This window comes from Pyrus communis, chromosome 13 (assembly GCF_041283825.1).
Source record: "Pyrus communis isolate YQ-2024b chromosome 13, ASM4128382v1, whole genome shotgun sequence".
NCBI classification, from domain to species: Eukaryota; Viridiplantae; Streptophyta; class Magnoliopsida; order Rosales; family Rosaceae; genus Pyrus; species Pyrus communis.
This window is the reverse complement of record NC_142577.1, coordinates 19,856,564-19,877,590: the sequence shown is the minus strand read 5'-3', so window position 1 is coordinate 19,877,590 and position 21,027 is coordinate 19,856,564. Positions and strand designations below refer to the sequence as shown.

Genomic DNA, 21,027 nt, shown 5'->3' with positions numbered 1-21,027 from the left:
TGATTATCGAGTCCTCGACACCAAACAAGCCCTTAGCATAAACTGTCAAAATGATTTTCACTGATAACGAAAGGAAAATGATTTTCACACACCATTATGACGGACTTAGATGCATAGGTGCATGCATGAAGGTAGATAAATGAAGTCTGGATCAGACTGGATCAGAACATAAAATTGAAAGCGGTTGTATTTCACTGTACCATTCAAGCACGAAGCACCCAACCCAATTAACAAAGCAAAACAAGTTTAAATTTGCCAGTAAAAGTACCACAATCAAACCAGTTAACCCCCACAGATTTCCAAACATGTTCAATAAAAGGAGGGTGAGAGAGATCATTATTTCAAGTAGAAAACAATACAAGGTGAATCTACAAACATTGACGTTACGCCAGAAGGGATGAAACGAAAAATTACAACAGTTACTATGGTAAAAAAAGGACAGATGAAAAGAACCAGGTAAGTCGATGCATAGCTTGGCATTTCTTCGTTCCAAGTTGTCACGTGCCCCTTCACGTCTTTGTTCTGATTCGAATCAGAGAGTAGCGGAATCATGAAGACAGATCATACAACCCCTTCACTTTCACTTGGTGATATAAATTACAATTGTTCGCTAAACTTCCTCTGGTGGAGATTGAAAGGGCTCAATCTTTTTCACGCAGATGTGGCATTCTCCGGAACTGGTATTCGAATCACTTAAATTGATGAAGTTTCAATTAGTGATGGATCAATCCTGGTTAGCATGCGGTGGATAACAGCTCCATCTAACATTTGTTATGGCTATATTGGATTCCACCATATAAACCCGCCAAAGAGTCAATACCATTGGCTACCAGTTCCACCCTGAGCAGCAGCAACTTTCCTTGGTATGTATTGAGGAGGCTTTGGCTGCAGCCCGTTGGAACCTTCAACACCTTCACATTCTCCCCTCTCATTTTTACAGGGCAGATTTCTTCTCGGATATGAAGCTGCACTTGCAGCAGGGTATTGAGCCGGAGAACCTGGATTCCTCACCACCCTTCTCTGCTCAAGAGCCTCTGCTGTAGCTGCTGCGCCGCAATTATTAAAGCGTAATACCGACCCCACAACTTTCCCAGGCCTTGCAGCTCCTGCATCAAAAAGCAGCATTACAAGTTTAAAAAAAAAAGTAAAGTGACTAATGGGAACAAAATAAATATTGCAAGAGCATCTAGAGGGCGAAAAACCAGACACCCTGTTAACAACATTTATTTGTAATCATGTCTGCACCTTGGATGGTATGAGGAACTTGAATTGGGAGCCTTGTCGTAGGGACCCCACTGCTCCTGTCCGTCTGTGGTTTCTCAGCTTCTTTGATGCAGCATCTTGAGAGGTCATCTGTGACATCAGTTGAATGCTGTACCTGGTTATCTGAATATGAAACACATGCCCTACAAGCACAAAATTTAGTCAATCCCCAGATTTCGAATCAGATTGCGAGCAATTCGATAAGAATACTAATAGAATTCACAGGTGATGCTTAGAAAACAGGAGCTACAAGGGATACCTGGGTAGCGATGCATGTGTTCTTTCAGGTGCAACAGCTGTTGTGCCATTTCCGTAGTGCTCCTCAAGATAAGTGAATTGCTTCTTGAAATGGTCAACAGCACTGTATTTAGAAAGCAAGTATATTAAAAATTAAGATAAACCTTTCTCCTTTGAAGAGCAATAAGGCTCGCAAATCGGAGGAAACTTGGTTTGCATGCTCTCCTGGTGGTTTGCATGTTATTCATCCACCAAATTTGACATTCAAGGTTTAGATTCCAAATCAAATACTTGATTACATGAAATAGACCTAATATCTGTTAACACTCTGTCTACTAACATTATAAAGCCATAGTTCTTGCATTTTCAAGATTGTAAGACGTGCATATCTATCTTACTTGTATACCGATTCCTGTACCTTATATACCTCCCACCTCGATAGCAAACTGTGAAGGCTCCTGAGAGTGACAGTTCACCTCACTACACTAGGAAACCCTAAGAGGCTTAAAGTAGTGCATTTGAGTTTTCTTTGTTTATACGCTTCAGATGCAATATCACAGAATCATTCTTATGGAAGCCTGGTACAGTGCTAAAGTTTGATCAGATCATCATGACGTTAGCATGAGAAATCATCTGCTTCACTGGGAAGAGCAGTCAGGGTTTTATTTCGAGGTGCTTCAACTTTTCACAACTCAGAGTAACAGTTCTATTAAAACACCGACAATGTTGACCAGACATTTTTATGTTATGAGATGCAGAAAGTTGACCAGACAATGAACATCTACATGATTATAACTACAAAAGACTCTTGTAAGAGAAATGTATGAGTAGGCTATTTTAAACTAGGTTGATAATATAAAATTTAGGATGAGAATACCTTGGATACATGAAGCCAGTTGGCTCAGATCCTTCTAAGTACTCCTTCAACATCTTTGGATGGTATTCAAGAGTCTCACGGTAAATGAGCTCCCTTACATCTTCCTTGGTTATCCTTCGCCTCTCAAATTCAAATTCCATCTTGGTAACAGGCTGAGCAGAAGGTTCTCTCTCCACCTTTGCCAAACCCTTAAAATAGGGATCAGCAAGAGCCTAAACGAAGCAGAAGAATATCTCCATTAGCAGAATTTTATACATAGTAAAAAGTAATGAAAAATTTGCATTAACATTTACCTCTTCAGCAGTCGGTCTATCCTTTGGTTCAAATGCCAACATTCTTTCTAATAAACGAAGAGCAAGTGGGTCTGCATTAGGGAACTTCTGGGAGAAAGGAATTTGCTTCTTCTTTCGCATACTGCTCAAGTATCTGCGCGCCTTCTCATTGCGTACCTGTTTGATAAAATTTAGAATTAGACTCAGAAAACAGTAACTCAGACAATGAAATGTACACAAAATAACATATAGCCAGGATTTGTTAATACTGTAAATAAATTTATTACAGGAAACTGACCCTGGCAATTGCATCGGCAGATGGTGTTCCCAATAGTTCAGTCATCAGATCCAATTGATGGACAACGTTTTTGCCAGGAAATAGAGGCTTTCCAGTTAAGAGCTCCGCAAAAATGCATCCTATGCTCCATATATCTATTGCAGGTGTATACTGAAAATCAAAAACAGAGTGTCAATAGACTGAAAGTCACACCTGGAAACGGAAGCAGTAAAACGAACACATTCATTGCAGTAGACTGAGATGGCTATGATTGGTGACTGCATGACCTAACTTAAAACGGTTACTATTCAATGCCATATAAGAAGTATACGTACTCCCAATATCTAATAGTTGGCAATATTAACCTCGCAGACAATGGAAGGTCAACCAAAGAAAGATTTTCATAGAAGATAGTGAAGGTATGGCTCATTCTAATATTATATTGTATAAAATTATTAACAATCTGTCAAACGGCACCTATAGGAAGGGTTACAGATGCAGTAATGTTTTCCAGGCAAAGCCTTTGTTAGCAAAAGGGTTAACAATATAGGATTGCCAGTGCATGCCAAAATTAATTAATTAATTTCTCTTCCAACAGAAGAAAAAATACCAATATAGGATTGCTAGTGCATATTAGGTCGGAGCTGAGTTCCTTGTAGGCTACAAACCATGACAATAGATTAAATACAATGTCCTAAATCTACTGAAAGTAAGTTAAGGAGAAAAGGGCAGATGGTGAGATCACTGTTCACCGCAAAATTAGAAGTGAATCGGAGAAAATAAGAGATGAAGAAGCATTACATGCAATGGGCCAATAACACACACACAAAAAGAATCAGTTGGAAACTTCTTAAAGAATCATTATAGCACACGGAGCTACAACTACAATACCAGATGAAAAGATCAAACTGCATCGAAAATAATGAAAGGGATAATTACTCTTGCACCTTTGAGAAAAATGATCCACACAATTCAGGGGCCCTGTACCATCTTGTGGCAACATAGTCCTTCATAGATAAGAGAAAGTTATAGATAGGACCTGAACAACTTACATTTGCAGAAAACATTGAAATCTGATAACAAGTGGAAATTGAAACTCACAAGTTATTAAATGAGAAACTTACTGTCCAAAATATATCGGTAGGAGTACTTACTGTCCAAAATATAGCGGTAGGAGTATCACTGAAAGCTACTCTTGCAAGACCAAAGTCACAGATCTTGAGCTTGCAGTCAGCATTTGCTAAGATATTTTTGGGTTTTAGATCTCGGTGAAAGACATTTGCTACAAAAACCAATATATAAAGAAAATCAGAACTAGTATTGTCAGGATCCAATTGAGTTTGAGGTAAAAAGAATCTGCAGTAATGCTAAATCTTGTAAATGTACTGCGAACAAGGTCATTACAAAGTATGAAACTACCTGTGTGTATGTACTTCATGCCTCGAAGAAGCTGATAAAGAAAGAACTGATAATGTTCTGGTGTTAAATCGTCATTTGCTTTAATAACCTGGTGTAAATCAGATTCCATAAGTTCAAAGACAACATATATGTCTTTGAATTCCCTTCTGGATGGTGGCAACAAGATGTGCTTGATCTCCACAATGTCAGGATGACGTAGGAGCCTAAGAAGTTTAATCTCGCGAAGAATGCGGGTGGCATCCGATACGTGTTCAAAGATATCATTTATTTTCTTTATCGCAACCTTTTCTCCAGTATGTGTATCATATGCGGAGCAAACAACACCATAGCTTCCTTTACCAATGACTTCCTCTATTTTATACCTACTACCCTCACCATATTCTGTGAAGAAGTCCACATCTGCAGATGACTGTATGATCATAAACATACCATTTCATCAATCCAAAACCATAAGATAGGTCAGTATGCAATTGAAATGATGCACAAATGGAAACAGTTGATCTGTACCCTCCACAACACTACAATGTTAAACGAGACCAAAAACACCGAATAATTCGCATTTGCAAATCTAAGTAGAAGATGATGAAAGAATGTTTGGAATTATTTCCCTGCATCAAGCATAACTGAAATGCAAAGAAAATCATGCCAATCCACCCTAGTACATGTCACAGTAAGAGCATCATGGAGCCAAGATGAACACCCACTAGTTATATTCTTGAAATATTTCCCTGTATATTTTGACTGAAGACTACTAGTGTTTATCATTATACAGGAGGTAAACAGCAACAAATGTAAACAGAAGATTTGTAAATGATACAGAGTATTAATTAGTTGAGTAAAACAGAGATGCACATGTTAAGCATAAAAGCAATTTATGCAATGTCTTGTATTTCAGTTTGATTAACTTTTAGTCCTTGAATTACCCATAAAATGTTTTACAATACAAAATGAAAACTGAGCAACAACAGCTTCATATGACAAATACATTAAAGTCGGCCTTTTCCCGGACAGAAAAATGCTCAGAAGAAAATGGCATAGAACTGAGACATCAAACATGGCACACTGTTGAGTCCATATATAAAAATAATAACATAATACAGCAGAAAAATATACTAAACATGGACCACAAAGTAATTAACAATTATCATGAATAAATTAACAAATGCAATAGCAAATCTTCCAATAAAATCATCAATAACTACCAACATGAACATATGATTGCAAACATCAAAAGGACATCAGAAACGTTTTGCATTTTTGCAGGAATACATCAGAAGTAATTGAATTTACCTTTTTCCTTTGATCAGACTGCATCTTAGCAACCAAGCATCCAAAGGGTTTCTAAGCAGCAATCCAACAGGTGCATCTAACACTTGAGTTTAAAAAAAACCCAGACCCGGATCAAAAAAAGCAGCAAAAAGATAACCCAAATCCCACTTAAATCGAAACACCCAGATGACCAAATCTCCAAAATATCACCAAACTAATGATCAAAATCTGAAACCCAATACAATACTGAAAAAACCCAATTCCAATTCGGATGTTGTGAGAGCAAAGCAAAGAGCTTTGGTCCAAAAAGAGACAGCTAAAATGGTTTAGCGGAAGTATCCAATTTAGTTGGAAACAAATATTTTACAGATTAAGTGTGACTTCTGCTAAGCAATCCAGCGGAAATAACTAACTTTGGAGGATCTTAAGAAGGCGGTAATCTCTAACGTTTTCCAGATAATATATATATTAAAAAACAAAAAAGGATTATTTTGGAGAAAAAGGGTAATGGGTTCTTCCAGAGCAGAGTAGAAGTGCTTTTGGATTAAGCAGAATTGGGAGTTGAAGAAGTGGCAAATATGTGCAGATTGGACTGGAGATTTCTGAGTGGAAGTGCTTCTGGATCTCGAAGAGAAAGGGGAGAGAGAGAACCGCAGAACAGCGTACTCCAAGTCGGGGCCTTTGGAGCGAAGAGATAAAGCAACAGAGAAGAACAGTAAAATATTACTAAACTGAGGAAACAGCATAATGTTTAAAGATGGCAATTAAACTGTATTTGTGGTAAAAATACCTCTTTGCCATTCAGTTTGGGCTTTTTTTTTATTTTTTGGTTTACCAAGATAATTATAGCATTTGCCTCTCAAACATAAGGAGGAGGAATATTTTATGACGTTAACATAAGAATTGACGTTGACTGTGAAGTGATAGAAAATTTATGAAGAGTCGCACTTTTAGGGAGCCCCCATAAATTGATGATATGTTTAATTACTTGGAATGAGGGAATCATGTTGAGAAAGAAAATAAGATATGTTACAGGGATCAGTCAACCTATATGAATTCTGCCTTTTTAAGTATCGAATTGAAGATTTATAGTTTAAATTGAAATCATTTCAGTAACCATTTCTAGTAAACATGAAAATATTCATTTCTAGCAAACATATTGAATTTGATTATATAATTCGTGATAACAAATATAAAACTGGAAATGAGATAGTTGTTATCATATAAGGATTTGGATCCTCTCCTGAGCTAATGGAGAGGATCCTCCTCATCAATCATCGTTTATCCAACAGCTACAATCATTATAACTTTAAAGGGAATTCCCTATTTGTAGCCGTTGGATAAAAATCCAACGGCCCACGATGATTAATGAGGAGGATCCTCTCCATTAACTCAGGATCCAAATCCATCATATATTTCGTAATTCATGTATAAATTTGATTATTTTATAAAAATATTGTCAAATAATACTTTTCCTTTGAACGTTTGAGTCCTTAAATGATTAAATTAAGCAATTGAACTGAAAACTCAAAATGAAATACATATGTTTCTACACTACTTAATTCAGGAGGTAGCTGATACCTAACTTCATTAAAGAAACAAATTTTGAAGAGCTTGGAGGCGGATGAGGATTCTCACATCATGGTCGTTCATCGTACCTTGTATGGTCAATTTTCGTTAGATATTATTTGTGTTTAATTTTAAATAATAAAATTTAAAATAATTTATGATTGCACGATGTACGATAAACGATTAAGATATGAAAATCTCTAAGATCCTCACAAATTAATCCGGATGTAACAAATTTTAGGATAAAAATATAAATTACATAACAATTTATTCAAAATTCACTTCTCATTTCTTGTTTTTTCATGCACAGAAAAATTAAGATAATGCCACCGTTTTATATTTTATTTTAATACATTACCAATTTTTATTTTAGAAAAGGGACATGAATGACGTGTTTCAGAGGTTCATTTATGCAACAAAACTTGTCATGTAATTAATTGTATATTATGTCTATTTAGTGACGGATGTATACTGGGATGAAGGTGATTCAAGAATCATTAAAAGTCTGAAAAATATACATGTAAAGGTTTTTCAAGACTCTTTGAATATTCGGTATGCGTCTTTTTTGTGTCCATCAAGTATTTGATGTAATGTCTACTAAGCATAATTTGACAAATTGCGTCAATAGCACTGGACAGATTTCGATATCACTATTTAGATTGCTTGAGTATATACCGATATTGGATGTACGCAACAAAATTTGACTAACAATAACAAACCCACAAAATGTTTGATGAACTTTCTCAGTGAATACTTACAATTGAAGATACACAAAAATCTCCCCTCGATCTTACAAGTCGATGTTTCATGGCTTTCATCTTAAAAGGTATTAACCGGATTATGATCAGTACTTTGAAGGAGAACGTTCACAATGATATCAGGAGGGTTCTCCTTTCAAACTTTGTAACAACCAATAGATAAAGAAAAAGTGTGCACAAAATTAACGCTCGTTACTTAGGCTTAGCCTAACCGTCATTAAAGTTTCATTTACAAATTGACAAGACCTTGGACGTTTTGGATTATAAATCAATAAAAAAAAATTATTATTCGCATTTGAAAATTTTTCTTGTGTATTATTCTTCATAATTGTATTTTTCGTTTTATACATATAAATTTTGAAGTGCATAATAATAATTTTAGAATGCCAGTAACAATTCCTTAAAAAATGATTGATCTTTTTGGTTTTTTGGTAAAAAAAATTATTGATCTTTTGATAAGTAGACCTCTTATTTTGGTAAGAGAAATTAAGAGGTAATTAACGTACTAATAGTAATATAACATTAATTTGCATTAACCAGGTAGGCGGGCCAGGTGCATGTGCGCATCACATGGGATCTCCAAAGCATAATCTTTTATAATCATGAATTTGGATCTCCAAACTACTTTATCTTCAGTTCTGTATTGTGCTTTTCTTTTTCATCATTGGACAGCCCGGCCATATAAAATTAAATCAGAAATTAACACTTTGGTTTTGTTTCATAATTGGTAACACATCGAACTCTGGCTGGACTTAAACAACTAACAAATCACATATTAAACTACAAAAATAATTTCAATGCATTTAATTTTCTTGTACAATAAAAAATCTGATTTTCTTAGGCTTTTTTTTTTCCTTTCTCATTTCTCATTTTTGAATTCATTTTCAGTGATGTGGGTATGGGATGAAGTTTCAAACATACTCCCAATTTATGGAAAAATAGACAGCATTAATGATAAGGACCACTGGTGCAACGCATTGTTAAGTTTGAGGAGTAAAGAAACTAATATCAAAGTTCAAGGATTAAAATTTAACTAGAGGTAAAGTTCAGAGATCAAGCCTTATAAATAATATTACTTCTCTAAAATATACTAAAGAAGAAATAAGAGAATTTTAAACCGCGATACAGTGGGTTGAACATAAATAAAGATTGCAATCCATCGTTCGCTAAAGCTGAATTATTGACTTAAGTATATGGGTTGACATGAGTGTTTGAACACGCGAAGTTGTGGGTTAAAAAAAAAAAAAAAAAAAAAGTTCTAGTCACCAGACAATCCACAGCTTACAGATAAAAAAGCAATTGATAAGAGGATTTAAGGTACTCCAAACTACCTGCGTCTTCCCAAGTGACGATAAAACACTTCAGCATTGATGGTTCCAGTCACTTGACATGCTCCAAGAACCACCCCAACAAATCGTCATACCTCAATGTCCACCCGTGTGCCACCTTCGGGAATATCTTCACATGGCTTTTAATCTGTGATTCCATTACACAGACAGTCACTTATAAGGAGTCTGCATTGATCAAAATCAATATCAATGAAGGAGTATTCCTACCTCAGGTTTTGCAGTTAAAACCTCTTCAAATTGTTTGACGACTTCGGGTGGATACATCTCATCAATCTCAGCTCCCAGTACAGAAATCGGAACCTTAACCGCTGAAAGTAGTACCGGGAACAGATCAATAATCCGACACACAATACTATCGTTATTTCTTGAAAGAATTGTAATGCCACATTTTGTTTCTCTTCCTCTAAAATCTCCATACTCGAAACAATAATTAGAGTGCTATATTTAGACCATTTAAATGTGTAGAAAATTTTCACTGCCAAAATCCCCCACAACCATTTTTTCATATCGTGCAGCCATGAGATGTGGCGGCCAGGGCTGCGCAGGCGTCGCGCAACACAGGTTTGTTGTCGTTTTTAAATTTTGCTGTGGGAACAGAGAGAAGTGGGTGTGGAGAAACATTTTGGCTGTAAATACAGAAAACGTACCCTTGATATCATCCAGAGTGACAGATGAAGGATGACACAGAACAGCAGCTTGGATAAAGTCATGCTTCGCAAGATCAACGACACCCTTGGCTAAGAACAGCACAAATAATTCAAATGTCATATGAAACAACCTATGCCGTAACGAATTGAGCAGGAAAATGAGCACTTACTGGTATGAGACATTGTTAAACTGGAAGAGTACTAATGAACCAGTAAACAGATATACATAACGGAGAGCAGGAAAATGAACTCACCGCCCCAACAGAAGCCTGCAGCACCAATTGCAGAAACACCTTTACTTCTTAAAGCTTCAATGACCAGTTTTGCATCTTCGATTGTTTTTTCCTATCGACATGAAAACAAGAGCTCATAAGCTAAGTTTCAGCAGCATTCATGCACTAGACAATTCCATATCAAATTTTAAAACACCAATATATAAGGTCCTTGGACTTTTTGCCACAATAGTCGAGAGGCGGAAACATCCTATAGTTTAAGACCATATGAAGCCCAAAACAACAACACTGGGACTGCCAAGCTGAAATGAAAATGTCTCCCAAGGTCTAAAGAAATTCACGAATCAGATACATACAGATACTTGTGAAAGGACTTATATTACAAACAACCAAAATATTTAGAGATCTGCATCAAAACAAAAGAACCAACCGGTGCATGAGCTTTTTTCCAAACGGGTATAGAGGCACGATCCCAATTAAAAGGGTCTCCATTCAAGAAGTCTGGGAGCACAACAATGAACCCAGCAGCTGCAATTTTGTCTGCAAGCTTCCTTTTGAAGAGAAGGGCAGGTCGCATTAGTTAAACGTATATGACAATGTGACAATCTCGCAAAATTAATAGTGATACAGGTGAAAACCACAACCGTTCTTCTAAACAACAACTTCTGGTGTTGGAAACTAGAAGGGCCCGACCAACTGTCATTTACAATTGTACAGAGCTGACACTAAAAAATGGAAACGAGAAGAGAAGGGCAGGTGGCATTAGTTAAACGTATATGACAATCTTACGAAATTAATAGTGATACAGGTGAAAACCACAACTGTTCTTCAAAACAAGAACTTCTGGTGTTGGAAACTGGAAGGACCAACTATCATATCTCGACGGCGTCACGAAAAGGGCATCAGAACAGGTATTTGATATAAAATCCGATTCAAAATGTAGTTACATTAGACCTATTATAGCCTTATTTTTTTATTTTTTTATTTTCCCTTGAGGATTAATGTAACTTTGAGTATTTAATTTCAAAAGTGTTCTCCAAGTCATCCAAGAAAAAGCGACTCGAAAGAACTTATCTGCCAAGCTATTCAAAACAAATGAATTAACAGTAGAAAACAGATGTGGGAATGAGTCATACCTAGCCTTTGGAGCTTCATATCCTGCATGGCCAAACAAAATGTAACATTAACAGGTGGTTTTCTGATAGAACAGCAATGCAATCAACTGTATAGCAGAGACATGGTTTGAAGGATCGAATATCAATTACGCTATTCGAATTCCCAATTGGAAGCAAACTGGGAAAGAAAGAACAACAATCATGCAAAAACTGAAGAAAGAAATAACAGAAACTGGGGAACAAGTAAATAGTTGATCAATTAATCAAACATATGCACAAAGCCAAAAGGAAAAGGAAAATGTAAAAACTGATTCCTCCATCACTTAATCAAACATATGCAAGAGTGTCAAAGATTTTAGAGAGCCTATTACTAACACACCGTAACACAGATAGTAAGATAGACAAGACCTCGATGTAATTAGATATACAACCACCAATATATATAGGTTACATTAATTTTGTCAATTTTCCGACTTGAGATTCTTGCACCCATTAATTTACACAAGCTAAAAACACACACAGACAACTCAAGCTCACAAACTCAAATCATAACCTGAACAAAAAACGCAAACTTTAGAAACAAGTAAAAAAAGAAAGATTTTTGGAGTGGTGGGTAAAATACCAAAAGCGTCATGGGCGAGAAGAACTGAAAGCCTGGAGTCAGGGGAGCCGGTGACATAGGAATCGAAACCGCCGAGCTTTTCGACGTGGCCGGAGCCGCTGGACGGGTTCAGGGCTGGTGGGTTTGAGCAGCACTCAGAGCTTGCCATGATTTCTTTGCTTTTTTTTCTTCTCTGAATTCACAAACACAAACACACTCTGTCACTGTTTGATTGAGCTAGCACAGCTGATGCTATATTTATAGGGGGGAAATTATTTACTGGTAAATAAAAAGTTTGGAAATTTGGACATGGTGAGTAGATTTATCGGAATTTGACATTAGGTACTTAATCATTTATTCAATTCTTTATTTTTTAGATTCCAACGCCGTGGCACTCCACCAAGACACTCGACTGACTATTGTCTTTATTTTTTAGATGACGGAAGGAATGACCGAAAGCCTAACGCCAAAAGTTCGGGCGAATACGTAATAGCCGCAGTCCAAGACTCCAAGGCCGCGGCACTCCAAGACAGACTGAGTATTGTTCATCTTGAGAGTTACTCGCATTTCGCAACTATCTAGAAAATATCTCTCGTATTATAGAAAACCGTTTAACGTGTGGTTTTGTTCCGATAATTAGTTTAAAATAACAAAAAAAGTTTACTTTATGATGCACTAATCAACATCATCAAACGTGTGAACATGAATTATACCACTCAGCAAATTCCAAACCTTTAAAGAACCACATTGTTCTCAAACCTCTACTCTTCCAAGCGACAAATTTACACACAAATATTGGCATATAAAATTGCAGACATTGTTCTGATTCATAGTAAATAGAATGCAGTTGGTACGATAAGGTTCAAATTATTCTTGTCATTCACAGAAAATAGAACGCTTCACAGTAATGACGATACCATTCACTTGACATGGTTCAAGAACCACTCCAATAAGTCTTGATGAGCCTCCTCGGCAGCCTTACAAGCTGCTTCATCTTCATCGTTGTACCTAGTGGTCCACCCGTGTTCCACTTTTGGAAATATCTTCACACGGCTTTTGATCTGTGATTCCATAAACCAAACTGTCATTCCAAATACATAAACGCGAAACGTTGAAGAAATAGAGCCACATTAAGAAGGTAGAATATCTACGCATAATATATGAGCCCTTGAACACCTTTGGTTTTGTAAGGGCAAGTTCGACCTATAATCCGTGACATATTTCTACCAATAACCCATGACAGAATGAGAACGACTAAACCCGAAGTCATCTCAAGGGCTATAAGGATGTCCATGATTAAAATCAACAACTACATTGAAATCATTGAAAAGTGTTTGGATCAAGATATTTCCTACCTCAGGTTTTGCAGCTAAAGCCTCCTCAAATTGTTTCACGACTTCAGGTGGAGACATATTATCAATCTCAGCACCAAGTATTTGAGTGGGAACCTTAACCGCTGCAATTTAGTTCCGGGAATAAATCAATAAACTCAGGCCGAACGGATTTTATTTTTCTATTTACACTTTCTTAGCGTAAATGATAGAAAACTTAGGTATGTGTTCGTTTAAATATTTCTTGAAATTAAACAGTGAAATCGTACCCTTGATATCATCCAGAGTGACAAATGAAGGATGACACATAGCAGCAGCTTGGATAAAGTCATGCTTTGAAAGTTCAACGACAACCTTGGCTGAAAACAGCACAAATGATTTAATGTCAACGGAAGCATCCCATCGGTTGAACTAATAAATTAAGGATGACAAGCAATACGAAAAGAAACAAAAATTGTGGAAATACAAGACATTCGATTAAACTGAAAAAGCAACTAATAAATTATAGAATAAAGAGAAGAATCCACCAGAAGGGGAAAATGAGCTCACCCCCATAACAGAATCCTACAGCACGGACTGCAGAAATACCTTTACTTTTTACAGCTTCAAGTACTTGTTTTGCATCTTCTAATGCTTTGTCCTGTTTAGAAGCGAAACATTTTAACAATACTTGCACAATCAACAGTTCGGATATAAAACACCACAAAATCAGGTATTTTTTCGTGTCAGAGGTGGAAACGATCGTATAAACTTTAAGAACAACATCAATAATTGGACCTCCAAGCTGAAGCTACACGCATCTTCAACTTAAAACTGCCCCAAAACGAGAATTACACAAAAGCCTCATAACATTTTATGTGAATTTAAGAATCAAAAAGGGATACTTGTAAAAGTATTTCAATTATAAATCAGTAAACAATTTCTTGATCTCTGCATGATAAGAGAACCAACCGTTCCATGATGTTTTATCCAGCCAGGGAAAGCGGCAAATCCCTCCTCTCCGAGTACAAAAGGGTCTCCGTAAAAGAAGTCAGGGACCACAACAAAAAAGCCACCAGCTGCAAGTTTGTCTGCCAGCTTCCTTCAAAACAGTAGGTGGCATTAGTTGAAGGGTACATAAGATTATGAGAACACGCAAATGATATAGTGATTGATCAAGTGAATAACACAACTGTGCTTCGATTTTTTTTTTAATGATGTTGGAAACTAGAAGGATAAACTATCCCAGTCTATCTTTCTAGATCGCATAGACTTGGATCAAAATACAGGAGGTGATCTTCTAAGCATAAGGAAATACCATTTTCAAAAGTAGGGAGCTCGACAGTTGCTACATCCGATATATATGATCTTAAACTAATGGTTGTAACTACTTGAAAATTTAGTTGCAGGTAACCTATTACAATCTTTCTGATTCTTTCCCTTAACGACAAGTAATTATTTCAAAGTGTCCACCAAGACATCAAGCAGGTTCAAATTCACGAAAATTGCAATTCAGAGAACTAATCCATCACACCGTGCAACATAAATAAAGGAGCTGTAGCAAAACAGATATGCAACAGTCATACCTCAAGTTTGGAGCATCATATCCTGCACAGAACAATAAACATGTTAAATTAACAGTGATGTGCTGATACAACGTCATAGACTCATACGAAGCAATTTTACAGTACTGATCGAAAATCAGTTATTTCACCCGAACGGGGAAGGAACAGAAACAGGAGAAAGAAACACAATAAAGGGCAAACAAACTATGCTATGATATGACATACGGTTACAAAGATCCTCCTTATTATGACTAAGGCTAGATTATCATCAGTCAACCAAAACATATTTATAGCACCTATTAACATTTTCTTCCAAACTATGATATTTTCCACTGAGCGGGGTATTTCGGCTAAACTATATAATAGGCCTGCCATAATAATTAAGTATCAAACTCTAATATTGCTAGACTGTAGTATTAGTGACATAGCACGAATTAACATAAACACCCTAAAAATCTATACCCTTTAAACAAGAATCACATACAGACCAATCAAAACACAATAAAGAAACTAAACCCATGCCATAAAATGGAAAGAAAAAAAAATTGCAGAAAATACTGAACCAAATTAAAAAGCAGAGATTTTTGAAGTGGTGGGAGTTGGGAAAGTACCAAAAATATCAGAGACGAGAAGAACGGCGACCTTGGAGTCAGGGGAGCCGACCAGATAGGTGTCGAGACCGCTTAACTTCTCAACGTGGCCGGAGCCACTCGATGGGTTCAGGGTTGGTGGGTGGGAGCAGCACTGAGGGCCTGACATTTTTGTTTTTGTTTTTGTTTTTCTCTGAAACAAACACAGAGTCTGCTAATCCAATCTGGCCAGATGGTTCATAAGGTGGTTAGGAACAGATGGTGTAAGACAACGGGAGGCAGATTGTCTGCCCTCTGTTTGGGTCTCCTTCTTATCCCTTCGAGGCTTAACCATGAAGGGATGGGAAGGGCACCCAAACATGAGGGCACACAATCTGCCTCCGAAACAAAGAGTTGAGTTGACTCGTTGACTAGTTGATTAGAAAGAAAGGTTAGGATTTAGGGAGGGAGAGGAACCCTAATCTTATATTCTCACTTGTTGTAGGCATATTTGATTAAACTAATCTAAGAGATTAGAGAGAGAGGGGCCGGCGGTAGCTAAAGAGAAGAGAGAGTGATTTAATTGTGAGGTGTTTGTATCAAACCATTATGTTTTTATTTATAGTAGTAGGATATGAAAAAACATTATCCTTTTAGGATTACAACTCTTAATGAGTAATCAACTCCTAATAAGAATATAAGAGATATTCCTAAATTTACTAGAATTTACACAATCATATTATTATTCTAAATATCACTGCAACATCAGCCATATTTTAATACTAATTTTTATCCTTTTGTAAGATTATTTCTTATATACTAAAACTCAAACATGGTGGGTACTGTGGATGACCAGTCCGAGTAGAGAGTTAAGGGTCTGCCACGTGGCAGGTAGTGAGAGGAGGAGAAGTTTAGAAAATCTGAAAAGGGGATTCTAATTGGGTGGATAGGGGACCAAAATGCAAATTTCATAAAACTCTAGGGGAAAAATTATGAAAGTACAATTATTTGGGGGTGGGGTTTAACATGTGATTTAAAATACATGTTGGATTGTTTATGAAATGCGAGGGCTAGTAGTGGACTGTTAACCCATTGTCATGGGGATTTGTTTGTTTCGATATTGTTTCATTTCTCGCTTTGTTAACCCGTTCTAAATTTAGTACTTGTGCTTTGTTTCATTTCATTCAGCCTTTGTAAATTGAGCACTTGATTCATGTTTTGTTTTTTCGAGCCGTTGTTAAGTTCTTGGACTTCCGCTCGGTTTCGTTGAGTGGTCTGAAATTAGGTTCCTTTGAGTGGTCCAGTTCCTTGCTCTGTCTAAATTTCGTTGAGTGGTCCGAAATCCCTCGAGCTCTGCGATTCTGTTGAGTGGTTCGGAAATGTATCATGCCCTGGATTTCGTTAAGTGGTCTGATATCCATTGTACTCTGCGATTCCGTTGAGTGGTCTAGAATCATATCCATTTGGATTCCGTTGAAAGGTTCGGAATCCCTTCTACTTTGCGATTCCGTTGAGTGGTCCAAAATCGTATCTTGGTTTGGATTCTGTTGAGTGGTCCAGAATTCCGTTTGTTATTTTGGTTCCGTTAAGTGGTCCGGAACCCAATATTGTTGGATTTCGTTGAGTGGTCACATTCTTCAGAGATGTAGGCTTTGATCAAACTGTGTCGCTCTAGCCCTACATTTTGGTGGATTGCTTATGTTATTGATTGATGTGATTGTAGAACGGTGTTGGAAAGCACATGTGTGTGTGAATGGTATGATGACAACTCTTGTTTGGCTTATGGTTGATGTGTAGTGTGGTACCCTATATTTTTCACTAGGAAGTATTTTATGAAAAGTTTATAGTTTAACAAATGGTGAATTACGAATGGCTTGATCCCTATTTAGGGTACATAAGTAGTCTAACGAGAAGGTTAGATGCAGCCAATCCGAATCATGAGTTGTACTTTGTCCATATCTCGGAGACTGAGTATGTTAGATATACAGGTACTTGGTGACGTCACATGTCGATCCTGAACGTACGTTGGGATCAGGGCGTGACAAAATGTAACATGAACAAGTAGTTTGCTGATAGAAGCAAGAAACTGTATAGTAGAGACATGGTTTGAAGGATCGAATATCAATTACGCCTATTCGAATTCCAATTGGAAGCAAACTGGGAAAGAAAGAACAACAATCATGCAAAAACAGAAGAAAGAAAGAACCGAAATTGGGGAACAAGTAAATAGTTGATCAATTAATCAAACTTATGCACAACACCCACAAAGCCAAAAGGAAAATGAAAATGTCAAAACTGATTCCTCCATCAATTAATCAAACATATGTAATGGGGTCTAGGGGTATTCAATCAAGATTTTAAGTGATTATCTGAAATTCAATGTGTATTCAATCATGATTTTGCCTCTCAAATCCCATTTTTTCATCGACAGGTATGGTGAATTCTAAGGTTCCTTATTCCGGTTGTAAAGTGGAAGAGGAGGGAGAATGGACACAGCCCCACCAGCAGCCCGCGTTTTCGACCCGAATCATGGAGACCTCCACCAGGTTTTCGAGCTCAGGGGGAGGAAGGGAAAGTTTTCAGGTGAAAAAAGGCAATATATGGTCTCAAGCAGTCTCCTCAGGCTTGGTTCGAGATATGAAGTTTGGTTATGACGAAGATCGATAGGTTTCCAAAGAAGCAATGCTGATCATTCCGTGTTCATAAAAAGGAGAAAAGAGGAAACTACTGTTCTCCTAGTGTACCCAGTTTAGAACTCTAAATTAACTAAATTTATATATTAGTAAGAACTGCATCCCTTAATTATGTGCGAGGAATTTCCCTCTGGAAGCGGGCTAGTCCCCGAAAATGCTCGTTAAAGTTGGGGCTAAAAATCTTTCTTGAGATAGTTTATTAAAATCCTTATAAATCTGAATGTATTCAATTACGATTTTAAAGAAATTTATAACATTCCAGGTATATTAAATTATAATTTGATTTTAAAGAATTTCAAAAAGTTGAGGAATTAAAGGGAATTAGAGAGATTTTGTAATGTATTTTAAGCATCCACAAATCTCATCTCTCCTCATGAGATTTCGGGGGAATTGAATCAAAATTTTACATGAAATCTCTATAAATCAACCCATAAAAATCTATAGATTTATAAATCTATTGAAATCTCTTCAATTTCTAATTGAATACACTCCCTAAGTGTTAAAGATTTTAGAAAGACGAATCAGCAGTCCGTTGCTGACACACAGTAAAACAGATAGTAAGATACATACAACCTCGATATAATTAGAAGTAAAACCCCTCAATGTATGTAGGTTAGATTAATTTTATCAATTATCTGACATGCGATTCTTGCACCCATTAATTCACACAGGCTAAAAACCAGTACCCATTAAGCTAAAAACACACAGACAACTCAAACTCACAAACTCAAATCATAAACTGAACAAAAAACGCAAACTTTTGAAACAAGTAAAAAAGAAAGACTTGGAGTGGTGGGTAAAGTACCAAAAGCGTCATGGACGATAAGAACTGAAAGCTTGGAGTCAGGGAGCCAGTGACCTAGGAATCGAACCCGCCCAGCTTTATGACATGGCCGGAACCGCTGGACGGGTTCACGGCTGGTGGGTTTGAGCAGCACTCAGAGCTTGCCATGATTTCTCTCTTCTTCTTTTTTCTTCTCTGAATTCACAAACACAAACACGCTTTGTCAGTGTTTGATTGAGCTAGCACAGCTTTACAGAGGGGAAATAATTCTCTGGTAAGCAAAAAATTTGGGAATTTGGACATGGTCAGCAGATTCATCGGAATTTAATATTTGTTAATTTATTCAAAGCAGTACAACAGGACAGTTGACTGACTTGTGCATATTGAGCAGTTACATTTCTCAACTATTCAGAAAATCTGTCGTATTACAGAAAATCGCTTAATGTGTGGTTTTGTTCTGATAATTAGCTTAAAATAACAAAATTTATTTATTTTATGATGCCCTAATCAACATAATTAAAGGTATGAGCATGAATTATACCACTCACCAAATTCCAAACCTTAAAGCACCATATTATTCTCAAACCTCTAGTCTTCCAAGCGACAAATTTTACATACAAATATTGCACATAAAAATATAGGCATTATTCTGGTCCATAGTAAATAGGTTGCAGTTGATACGATACAATAAGGTTCAAATTATTCTAATATATCAGAAAATGGGCGTTTTGATGATTATTATCACCAAGCATTGGGGAAAGGCACTGTTCCTGTCCAAACAAAAAGGGGAGTCAAATATATCCGTGATGTTTTGCTTGTTCCAAATATAGCTCAAAATTTATTAAGTGTAGGGCAACTTATGCGAAATGGCTACAAAGCTGTTTTCAAAGATGTGGATTGCACTATTTTTGACAAGAAGGATAATGAGCAGCTCATTGCATCAGTTCTGATGGAGACAAATCAAACTTTTCCCCTTTCAATGCGTTGTGGAAATGAAGTTTTTTTGAAGGTTGATGTTGTGCAAGCAGCACCGTAATTCACTCCCAAGTCACAACACGTGGAGAGCAAAGGCACCGCTGGAACTTGTGCATACCGATATTTGTGGCAAAATGCCAACTTCTTCCTTAAGCCAGCACGGGTACTTTCTTATGTTCATTGATGATTTTTTGAGGATGACATGGGTTTACTTTTTGAAGGAGAGATCAGAAACTTTCACTATCTTCAAACAATTCAAAGCTTTAGTAGAAAAGCTAAGTTGTTGCAGCATCAAAATCGTTCGACGTGACAGAGGATGCGAATATACCTCTCATGAATTTGAAGACTACTGCAAAGATGAAGCCATTTGGAAGCAATTGACAGCATGGTATAGTCCCCAGCAAAATGGGATTGCCAAAAGAAAGAACCAAACAATCGTGGAGATGGCTAGATCCAGGATGAATGAGAAAGGGCTACCAAAAAGTTTTTGGGCAGAAGCTGTGTATACAGCAGTATACATTCTTAATAGATGTCTAACCAAAGTCGTAAAGAACAAAACTCCATTTGAAGCTTGGAGCGGATTCAAACCTTCAGTGAGTCATTTCAAAATTTTTGGCTGCATTTGTTATGCTCATATTCCTGCTGAAAAGAGAACTAAGCTTGATGAAAAAAGAAGTTCAAATGATGCTAGAAGCAGTTCGAATGCAGAACCTGTTTCTCCAAACTACTCTTCATCAGAAAGTCCTCCATTAAGAACTCGGAGTTTGCAAGAAGTGTACGAGATTTGCAATTTCGTTGGTGTAGAGCCGGAAAGCTTTGAAGACGCACAAAATCATGAAATATGGGTGAAAGCCATGAAGGAGGAGATGAGAATGATCGTGAAAAATCAAACATGGGAGCTGGTTGATTATCCACAAGATGGAGATGTCATAGACGTGAAGTGGATTTTCAAGAAGAAATTCAGTCAAGATGGGAGCATTCAAAAGCACAAAGCTAGGATCGTGGCAAGAGGCTTTACTTAAAAGCCAGGTATTGATTTTTCTGAAACCTTTGCTCCAGTTGCACGGTTGGAAACTATTAGAACTTTGATTGCTCTTGCTGCTCAAAATAATTGGTTGATTTATCAACTTAATGTGAATTCTGCATTTTTTAATGGAGTGTTGAAAAAAGAAGTTTACTTAAACAACCCCTAGGTTTCGTGCTTGAAGGGGTAGAAGACAAAGTTTACAAGCTAAAAAATGTCCT

The 21,027-nt window shown here is 36.9% G+C and overlaps 3 protein-coding genes across 4 annotated transcripts; all 3 read right to left on the bottom strand.

The window, feature by feature from the left end:
- Positions 1-227: 227 nt before the first annotated feature.
- On the bottom strand, positions 228-6,373 carry LOC137736504 (mitogen-activated protein kinase 15). 2 transcript variants are annotated; one of them, XM_068475766.2, is made up of 10 exons: positions 5,636-6,373; positions 4,346-4,754; positions 4,051-4,208; positions 3,874-3,933; positions 2,948-3,097; positions 2,671-2,826; positions 2,378-2,589; positions 1,523-1,624; positions 1,246-1,406; positions 228-1,106 (listed from the first exon to the last, which is right to left on the bottom strand). In XM_068475766.2, the coding sequence occupies exons 1-10, from the start codon at positions 5,657-5,659 to the stop codon at positions 814-816; spliced, it is 1,725 nt and encodes a 574-aa protein (XP_068331867.2). In that variant the 5' UTR covers positions 5,660-6,373; the 3' UTR covers positions 228-813. The 2 variants fall into 2 exon arrangements, with proteins under 2 accessions (XP_068331867.2, XP_068331868.2); XM_068475767.2 differs by having other exon boundaries at positions 4,081-4,208.
- Positions 6,374-9,106: 2,733 nt separating this feature from the next.
- Positions 9,107-12,166, bottom strand: LOC148691909 (endo-1,3;1,4-beta-D-glucanase-like). The gene is made up of 7 exons (XM_088682916.1): positions 11,908-12,166; positions 11,307-11,328; positions 10,601-10,721; positions 10,192-10,282; positions 9,938-10,027; positions 9,498-9,598; positions 9,107-9,417 (listed from the first exon to the last, which is right to left on the bottom strand). The coding sequence occupies exons 1-7, from the start codon at positions 12,053-12,055 to the stop codon at positions 9,322-9,324; spliced, it is 669 nt and encodes a 222-aa protein (XP_088539042.1). The 5' UTR covers positions 12,056-12,166; the 3' UTR covers positions 9,107-9,321.
- Positions 12,167-12,571: 405 nt separating this feature from the next.
- On the bottom strand, positions 12,572-15,839 carry LOC137736708 (endo-1,3;1,4-beta-D-glucanase). The gene is made up of 7 exons (XM_068475945.2): positions 15,373-15,839; positions 14,783-14,804; positions 14,169-14,298; positions 13,767-13,857; positions 13,487-13,576; positions 13,242-13,342; positions 12,572-12,947 (listed from the first exon to the last, which is right to left on the bottom strand). The coding sequence occupies exons 1-7, from the start codon at positions 15,518-15,520 to the stop codon at positions 12,807-12,809; spliced, it is 723 nt and encodes a 240-aa protein (XP_068332046.2). The 5' UTR covers positions 15,521-15,839; the 3' UTR covers positions 12,572-12,806.
- Positions 15,840-21,027: the final 5,188 nt, after the last annotated feature.